The sequence below is a fragment of the Rhinolophus hipposideros genome, assembly GCF_964194185.1.
Source record: "Rhinolophus hipposideros genome assembly, chromosome: 9".
Lineage (NCBI taxonomy): Eukaryota > Metazoa > Chordata > Mammalia > Chiroptera > Rhinolophidae > Rhinolophus > Rhinolophus hipposideros.
In genome coordinates this window covers 40,914,599-40,924,311 of record NC_138055.1, presented here as the reverse complement: position 1 = coordinate 40,924,311, position 9,713 = coordinate 40,914,599, and the positions used below count along the sequence as shown (strand labels likewise).

General features: G+C 41.8%; 1 protein-coding gene across 5 annotated transcripts in view; it reads left to right on the top strand.

The window, feature by feature from the left end:
• Positions 1-7,149: 7,149 nt before the first annotated feature.
• Positions 7,150-9,713, top strand: part of SINHCAF (SIN3-HDAC complex associated factor) — a 48,359-nt gene continuing 45,795 nt past the window's right edge. The window contains exon 1 of one of the 5 annotated variants that reach the window (XM_081059615.1): positions 7,150-7,327. Coding sequence is in view for 1 of the 5 variants with exons in the window: in XM_081059613.1 (XP_080915739.1) it covers positions 8,711-8,846 (136 nt within the window). In the remaining 4 variants the exon portion in view is untranslated. Of the gene's footprint in view, positions 7,328-8,657; positions 8,847-9,188; positions 9,616-9,713 lie in introns of those variants that run through there. The other 4 variants (XM_081059617.1, XM_081059613.1, XM_081059616.1 and 1 more) reach the window with 4 other exon arrangements.

The window sequence follows — 9,713 nt, the reverse complement described above, 5'->3', positions numbered from 1 at the left end:
AGGAGGGTTTAAACATTTAGAGATGAGGGGGAGGGAATTCCAGGCAGAAGAACGAAAGAAGAGCTTTTATGGACTGCATGGTTTTATAGCTATTTATATGCATGTACAGTATATTTTGGAAGCTTCAAAGCCAATTCATGTATGGATCTTGGGTTCAAGAAGCTAACCGGTACTTCAATTCATTTGTTGAACGAATACAGACCCTTTTTCTTTTAGTAATGTTGCTTGTATTCCTAATGTGTTACTTGTGTTTTAATAGTTGTTTTTCTACCTTAAAATATATTAAATTATAAAAGTAATTGATGCTCATAAAAGTTCAAAGAGGAAAAAGTTATATAAAATAAAAATCACTTCTCCCACTTTCTCACTTTTATCCTCAGAGGTAATAGTGATTAACACTGTTGTATGTCTTATAATCACTTTTTATGCATGTAGAAATGCATTATATATATATGTATGTATGTATATATACATATGAGTATATATGTATATATACACACACACATACATATATATATATATATATATATATATATATATATATATATACACATATATGCATGTATATAGTCCTTTTTGCCCCCAAATGTTATCATACTTTACCTACTGTTTTGGAAATTTTTTTAGCTACTCATTAGAATGTTAATATCTTCCTATGTCAGTATATATAAAGCAACCTCATTCTTTGTAATAGCAGCATAGAATTCCATTTTATGGATGTTCCATCATTTATTTAACCAGTTCCCTATGAGTGGGCATTTGGGTTATCTCCATTACAAAAAATGCTGGAATTAATATTGTTATACACATACCTGTGTGCCCTGTGTGAGTATATCTTAGGGGAAATTCCCAGAAGTGGAACCAAACAAAAAGTTTTACATTTCAATAGATAATGGTGTCTTAATGGAACGAATAATTTATACTCCCAATAATAAAATATGAGAGTTTCTCTTTTCCTACATGGTCATCAACCTTGGATATTATCAAATAAATGTATTTACAATCAAATTGAGATAACAAGTGGTTGATTCTATTTACATTGAAATTATTAATAAAGTTATAAAATGTATAAACAAGCTTAGTTTATATACTTATTTCCACTGATATACCTTTTTTTTTAGATCAACATAGAATTATGTATTTTTATTTTTTGTTCATTGATATACTTTTGGGTGAGTTAACCTTCCTGGTTTTTACTCATATTATTCCTTTATTTTGCAAGATTTTTTCAGTTCAACTTTTTTTCTTTGATTATTGGTATTTTTCCCCTATGTATGAATTTTTAAATTTTATGTTGTTAAGTTTATTAGTTTTTTGTCTGTTGAGTTCCCTCAGTCCAGGAGTAAAAAAATATTTGATATAAATTTTTAATTCCATCCTTTAATTACAACATTCTTTTAAAATCATATTCATGACTTGCCAAAAATAGGAAAAAGTTAATAAATTTTCTCTTTTGACTATATTACATCATTTACTGTAAAAGTTAACAGGGATATGTTTGGTTTATTTCAGTTCTCTAAATCAAGAATTTGGACAAAAAAATACTTAATTATTTAATATATGAAATTCATTCTAGCACAACTGACAAGTGTTCTGATTTAAAGAAATGACAGAATGTAAAATTTTAAATAATGCATTTTTTCAGAACTAGTTTTAAAGGTCTTGGAGTCCTCTATTTTCTTCCACAAAATATTTTGTAAATTATTAGTTTAAGTATATATTATATTACAGGAGCGTTTTAGTTGTCAACAAATTGAGTGCTAACACATTTCCCTGTTTTTAGCAGACCTGAGTATATTTTTCCTAATTCTATTTTTATAAATAAATATAAATTATATTCATATACTAAATGTTGCCTGTTAGGAAGACAGTATGCAATACGTTATACTCTCTGATAATACCATGTTCTCTAACCATTGCCCCAAATACAGTATAGTACATTGATTATCTCTGTTTCATCTGCTTTACCTTGTATTTCCGTTTCTGGAACACTAAAGCACTGCTAAATTAGTAGTATGTCTAGATAAACTATTAATGCTTGTATCATTTGAAACCTTGAAACCAATGACTTTTATTTGCTGATCTAAGCTATGAGATTGCATTCTAATTTTAAAGTTGCGTAAAGAGTTCAAATTCTTAAAAATACATATTAAAAAATTTTTAATTGACTGTAAGCAAAATATTAAATTCTTTTAGATTCCTGGATATTTTATTTCCAAAGTTCTTAGAAATGACAACCCAACATATTTCTTTGACTTTTTGTATTATGTGTCTGCTTGTTCACTTGTTCATCTGTTGATGATGTGGCATGCTTGCCTTCAGTAATGATTTGAATAATAAGAACACGGTTTTTTCCAGGAAGTCAATTCTATGGCTGGGGATCAATTTCTTATTGACATTTAAAAAAACATATTTTCATAAAAGAAGCATATATTGATTGAAGCTATTGTAATGTAATCATAGGGGTTTATCTCCGGAGTACTTTTGGCGGGCAACTACTTCCAACTCCATGTAGGTACTTCCAAAACCACAGGATTTAAATCTTTATTTACCTTGGTCTCCAACACCTGACACCATCTTTCACCTCAAACAGAATTCATGTATAACTTTTATTCAATCAAAGACATGATTCTTCTCCTAGTTATGTCCTTTCCCACCACCCTAAGTACTTGGCTGTCTCTTAAGAATTTGTTCCTGAAGTTGTCACTGGTTCAATACTCTTTCCACTCTCCAGTTCTCCATTAAATCAGTAATTCAACTTCACTTCCTCAAAGATGCTTTCTTTTACCTCCAGATTAGATCAGATCCCCTTGCCATACATGGTTAGGCTCACAGTACTTTTTTTTCCCTTTTATTTCTCACAGTTCATAATTATATTTGTGTGGTTATTTGGAATGCCTGCCTCCCACATTCAACTGTTTCTGCATTGTTCATCATTTTATTATCAGTGCCTGCAATTAGTAGATACTCAGTATTTGATGAATAAATGAATGAATGAATGAATGAATTGTCCAAGGCTCAAATCCCATCCTCCCCAAAACGACATTTCTGATTGCTCCAGCCCCAGTGATAAATCCCTCTCCCAAATTTGAGGCATTTGTTGTTGATACCTTCATTTATCTCATGGAATCATAGATGCACAGAATTCAATCGGAGTTTAGAGGTAGCAAGCTTTATATTGTAAATAATGTAATTCATTAAAATAAGATTCTTTAGTGATGGGGAGTTGTCTTCTGAAGTATCCTGAATCATCTTTGGACTATTCGTATGTTTAAACATTTTTCTGATGTTTAGCAAGAATCTACATTGTAATTCTCAAGCCTAATTTGATTCCTTAGCATAAAAGAACAAGCCCATTCGTTTTTCTAATGATGGTCCTTTAGATAGTCAAAGACTGCTTTCTTGCTCAATCAAAATACAATCCCTCTTTTAATTATTGGTTTTCTGTTGTGGTTTCCAACTTCTTTCATCATTCTGATTTACTCTCCTGTGAACTCATTCTAGTTTGTCAATGTCCTTCTTGAAATTACTTTTGTTACCAGTAATTTTATTTTTTAAAGTATGCTATTCAAATAAGATAGTAGTAAAAGATGTCATAAAATAGTAGTAAAATACTTAAAACTTCTAAAAAAATCAGAGATTACTCTTCCTAAGAATAAATATGTAATAATTCTTTAAGTTCAGAAATTTGAAAAGTTAATTTTGATTAAGTAATAGACACCTTTTTCTAGCAGCTGTCAACGGTTGTTGGAGGATTATTGGATCACATAACCAATTCTATACCTTATAGCTTAAAATTATCTGACTTGCTTGGACCACTCGTTAGGTGAACTTAAAAAAGGATTTAAACAAATAGGTAACAAAATACTGTGTTTCGGTGTGAGGAAAAGGTTTAGCCTTATAGCGATTACCTGCTAAGGAATCAAATCCAATGTTTAATAATAATAATCAGCTCTTTCCTGGGCTCAACAAAAATGTTTTGATGTGGTTGGTACTAGCCTCTGATGAGGGTATCAGCCTTCATTTAAAAAACAACCATTAGTTTGATTTGTCATTACAAACATTACTAAATTGTTGATAAAAACCTCCATTACCAAGCAAGAATTGTCCTTTTTGGTCCTTTATATATAACTTATCCTCCATTTCAAAAATATTATAATTGTAAAGTTGCTGACAAAAAGTCTCAAAAGAAGGCAATAAATACTGCAGAAGAAAATGTAGCAAATAAAGTAGAATTATATAGAAATAAATTAGAAGAGGTGAGGGTGCTTGAGCCTCTCTATTTCTGAAATGGTTGTACTATCTGGCATATTGTTATGCTAATTAAATGTTTGCTAAATGAATGAAAATGTTCAAGCATCAGGGATAATTCTATAGGAGAGACGATATATTATAAGCAAGGTAATTGGCTTAACTGAGTATCTGGCAACTTATTTTCAATTTAATCTCAATTTTTACTATAATTTCAATTTCAATATTTTTGAGAACTCAGTATGAGTTAAACACTATAATTATTAAAAAATCCTCAAATATTTTTTCTAACGTGGTGTAATTCAATCTCCTGTAATCCAAATTTATTTCCTTCCTTCTTTCCGCCCTCCCTCCCTCTCTCCCTTTCTTCCTGATGAAAAATTCACTTGGACTACTTAGGTAATAGTATTTTAAAGTAGCCCTTAAATGAGCTGTTTGTCCTGGATAGAGTCAGCCATAACAATGCAGTCAAGCAACAAAATGAACAAAAGAACCTTTGGAATGCACCTGGTTGTTCAAAAATAGCAGGAGGTGTTTTTTTTTGTTTTTTTTTTTTTGTTTTTTTTTTTAAGACTCTAAGGAACTCGAGTTTCTCTTTAAGGATTTTGTTGCTACATTTCCTACAAAAATTACCCAGATTACTTCTTGACCTCTACTTTGAGAGCAGAGGATGTCTTGCTGTATATTAGCTCAGTAGCTCTGAAGCTTCTAGGTACTTTATCTGAACAGTATATCCTAAATACTGTAATTTCTGCATTGCTTGCACATTTGAACCTAATTGCATCCTAGGATTACCATATATATTCTTTACATAAATGTTCAAGAGAAGAGGCATTCAAGGTGCTTTTTTAGATTTATATAAATACATATATAATTTCTATATTTATATAAAAATATATAGATATATCCTGTAAGCAATAATTGAAGTTTGCAAAATTGTGCAATTTTCATACTTTCAAAAGCATGTACTAATTTGAAATTATTTTTGGACGATCTGTCATAAAGCGAATAGGTACTTGAGACAACCCAGGACAACTTTTAAAAATTCTCTTCAAAAAGAAGTTCGGAGTTTATGCTCAGGGTCCATTTTGCCACCAATGAAAGCCCAGAAACAGTTATTAAGCTTATTCTGTTTTATTTATTATGATAAGGAGAGGCATCATACCAATTGAGGTGAACACTATAACTTCCAAACTCATTTTAGGTTAAATACAAAAATTCTAAAGTTGTTTTGATTTGAGATAAATCTATAACAAATTTGAAAATATCCATTGATTTATTATTTTACAAGGAATTATTCAGAGTTAATTTGCTGCACATTGTGTTATGCACTGGCGTACAAAAATGAATACAATATAAAATTCTTGCCTTTAGGGAGCTCACATTTTAGTGTGAGGTGTTAGTTTTTTTCTACAGGTATTTAATATAGTTTTCATATACAGTTACAGAACCTAAAGAAAAAAAGAAGCATTTAGTTGAAGATTTCAGAAGTGGGTTTGTCTTATATATATTAGGAATTGGCTGTTGAATTAAATGAGCGGTTCAGAAGCAGCTATTTAAGTGCACATTGTTGACACTACAATGAAAGCAGTGAAACTTGTCAGCAGATGATTAAGTTTTATGGTCGATGCCCACACGTTTGTAGCTTGGGACCAATGTCAAGTTTCTGGGGAAAACATCCTTCCTCTCTCTCCAACGCCCACCCCCTCTATTATTAAATCAGCTTTCCAGCCTATTGGTCTGAGGTGTGTTCTCAGAATAAACGTGTATCTCAATCATTCTGTTTTTCATTTTTCATTTGTCAATCTGAGAAGTTACCTCGGTTTTGTTTGTTCTGTCCTCCTGGGGCAAGAAGTGTTTAAATTTTACGTTGACTTATATTCCATAAGGAAGTCTACATTTCACTGGCTACTTTTTCAATTCCCAAGACCACCAGTTAGTATTATTTCTGGATAAGTGAAACACTTTATAAACAGCTGGAGGAGGTATCTACATCCCTAGATTACTGGCTAGTAATCTAGTCTTTTAGAAAAGTGGTTCCATGGAAATTAACATTTCAACTCACACAGGCTTGAAATCTTAAGGCCAAAGTGGAGATAAAAAATTGTCTGACTGGGTGGCCGGTTGGCTCAGTTGGTTAGAGCCTAGTGCTAATAACACCAAGGTTGCCCATTTGATTTGATCTCCGCGTGTGATACTCTAAGCCACAGCCTCCTTAAAAAAAAAAAAAAAAAAAAAAAAAGTTGGATTGTTATGGGTTGGGTTACCATTGGAGGAGGGCAGGCGGGAGTTAGTGAACGGATTGAGGGTCAAATGGGACTTTATTAAACGACTCATTAACACCACACGAAAAACAAACCTCTGCTGGCCCCACAGGATGAAAAAAGCTTCAAAAACCCAACTTCAAACAAAATCTAGGAAACTTGGGAGATTTATAAATTCAGTCTGGGCGCTGGCAAGACCACTTCCCCTATCACTTCAGAAGAGAAACTGGGCACAGGTGTGAAAGTTTTGCAAAAACAGCGTTCACAACTCTTTTTCAACGCCAAACAGTGCGTCCTACGAACTTCAGGGTGGAAAGCACGTCACGCAGCCCAGTGTTCTCCCTCGGTCCCTAACCTTTCCGCCTTTCCCATCCCGCCACTCCCCCTTGGCCACAGCCTCCAGACAGGAGGCGTTTGTTTATGTGACGTCAGCCATAGTAAGCAGTCTCCGCCCCAGTGTCCCTCAGGCCGCCGCGTTTCCCGCGCCACGGCGCTTCTCCCCTTAAAAGGACAATAGAGGCTCCGGGAGCGCGCGCGGCCGCCAGGCCTGCTCTCCTCCCCGCCTTCGACGCGCGCGCGCCCGTATGCAAATGAGTTCAATTCAGGAGAATTTTGCTCCGGGAGCCGCGCGTGCGCAGAGGGAAAGCGGAATCTACACCTTCCCGGGCAGCGGTAGCAACTGCAGAACTGCTGGAGACAATCTTTCTAGACAAGGCAGTTGAGGAGGAGGGAACGACTGGAGGGGGGGTTGGCCTGGCGTGCACTCCGCACTTCGGGAACGTTATTGCGCGTGGAACGGTTGCCTTTGGAAGGTGAGTGACTCTAACCATTACTCTGGTGCAAAACTGTCTCACAGGGCTTTGATTTCAGTGGCTTTTTCCCCCTTTTTTCACCTCACCCCCCCCACCCCCAGTCCTTCCATACACACACGAAGTTTTGTCTTGGAGATGGCATTGCCGGCAGCGCTGTCTTCGTGGTTTTGAGACCCCCATATTCTTTTGTATGCACACGTTTAGTGTGTCTTTCTTAATTGAGGAGGGGATTTAAGGCAAACCGAAAGTCTTGGGGCGGGGGAAGTGAGTGGAGCCTGGAAATGAGTGCGGAGTCGCTGGAGTTGAGGGATCCACGTTGAAGGTGACAATGACTTTTCTCAGTCGCAGCGTTCTCAGGCGGAAAGGAGCCCGGTGGCTAAAAGGCCCGAGAGGAAAACGACTCGCTGGCAATTGTGGAGGGGCCCGGGTCTGTGCATCGCGTGGGCGCGCGCCCGGGAGTGGTCGGGCGCGGTAGTTGAACCGCGTGGTGTAGTTTATTGCAGCTCCTTGCGCGTGTGTTGAGCAGGGTGGACCGTAAACGCCATTCGCTCGGAAACTAAGTTGTCTGCCGGCGAGCTGGCGGGTTTGCGGGGGTTTCAATCGGCCTTTGGGCCGGGGCCGGGGTTGCCGAGTGCACGCGGCGTGGCGTTGTTTGCCGAACTCCGGAGGGATGCGGAGGCGACAATGAGAGCCACACGCGGCCTCTCGGAAGCCGCCGCGGCTCCCACGCGCCGCTTCTCCCCCGGCCGCGCCCCAGCAGCGCCGGGGTCCGATGGGTCTGTGGAGCCTCAAGTTTTGTGCGCAGTGGATTCACCTGTAGCGTAGCTGTGGGCGCCACGGCCAGGGCTTTCTAGGGCGACCGTGTGCGGCTTAAGATGGCCAGTCAGAGCCAGTTGACTTGGGGATGGAGGCGGCGGCGGAGTCTGCGCCCCGGGAGTGAGAGGGCTCCGGCGGGCACTCCTTTTTGTGCTGGACATGACAGACCACGTGCTGGGGGCTGCGACCTGGTTTCTTTCGGAGCGTCCGGCTCCAGGTCAGCAGTGAGATGCAGGCGCTGTCGGCTCGGGCCGCCTGGCAGGACAATGTGATTTGCTGATGATGGCGTCTTGCCAGTTTAAAAAGCAGAGTGAAAGTCGCCAACTCCGCGCGTTTGCGGGGCGGGTCCTCCGGCCGTTTCTTACGAAGGACAGGGCAAACTTGGATGAAATGGGTCTGCGGCCGCGGGGAGGACGGCAGCACAGGGCTCGGGACTGTCGGGCGCGGGGTCCCCCGCCTTCCGCGGGGTGATCGCCAAGTGTCTCGTCCCCGGGAAACAATCCGACATCCTGATGCTGCACGTAGGCAGCGCCGGGCTGGACAGAAAACAAAGAGCTGCATGTGCCCATGCGGGCCCCGCCGGCGCTCGGGGCGGCTGCGGGCGGAGGCCCGTGCGGGCTGGGCCCCCCGAAGTTCGGGCGAGTTTCGGGGGGGCCTTTTGTCCCTCGGCCCCTCGCGGGGAAACTTTGGCGGCGCTGCTTGGGTGAGGTGCCATGCTGGTGCACCGGGAGGCGGCGGGCGTCCGCGCTGCGGGCCGGGGCGCCGGGCAGGGCGGCAGTGTCGGGGGGTCCTGCAGCTTCTGCCCCGCGCCGCACGCCGCGACGGCCGAGGGGCCGGGCGAGGGTGGCCCCCACTTCTCGGCCGGTTCCCCGCGGCCCGGAGCTGGAGTCTGGGAGGTCTGTGCATTCGCCTTTGAAGTCGAACTGTTGCCATGTTTGAATTACGTCAGGGCAAAGCCATGAGGAGGAACAAGCCCCGGCAGCGCGGCGTGCGGGAGGCGCGGCCTGCGGGAGGCGCCGCGCTGGGCGGGCGGCGGGGAGGGTGCGGGGGCCCGCGGTTCCGGCGCAGGTGAGGGAGGAGGCGCAGGGGCGCGGGTCGCCTCCGGCTGCCCTGGCCGGGCCGGCAGCTCTCCACGGGAACTTTCTTCCCGACCAAAGTTGGTTTCTTTCCCAACGGATCCACCCGGGAGCATTTGTGTGTTTGCTGCCTTGTTGCCTCTTTCTCGGCGCCCCCCGCGTGCGCCAGGGAGCAGCGCCATCCGGGGAGACCCACACGCCGTGGGCGGGGACCCGACGGCCGCGGGAGGACGAGGGAGGCCTTTTGGCTGCTTTCGGGGAAACGGGTGGATGCGGCGAGCACCCCCAACCCCCGCAGCTGAGGCTGGGCTCGCACGTTCAGGGGACCCAGCCCCGACGACACACGGAAAACCACCGCGAGGAAGTTTCGGGCGCTCGGGCGTCCTACAAAGGGAAGTGAGGACTGGGGCCCAGTGGTGCACGCTGCTGTGTCCTTTGTGTGTTTATGAGTGGGAGGGGGAACCGCGAGGGGCGAGGTTTGTTTTGGTGGGTGG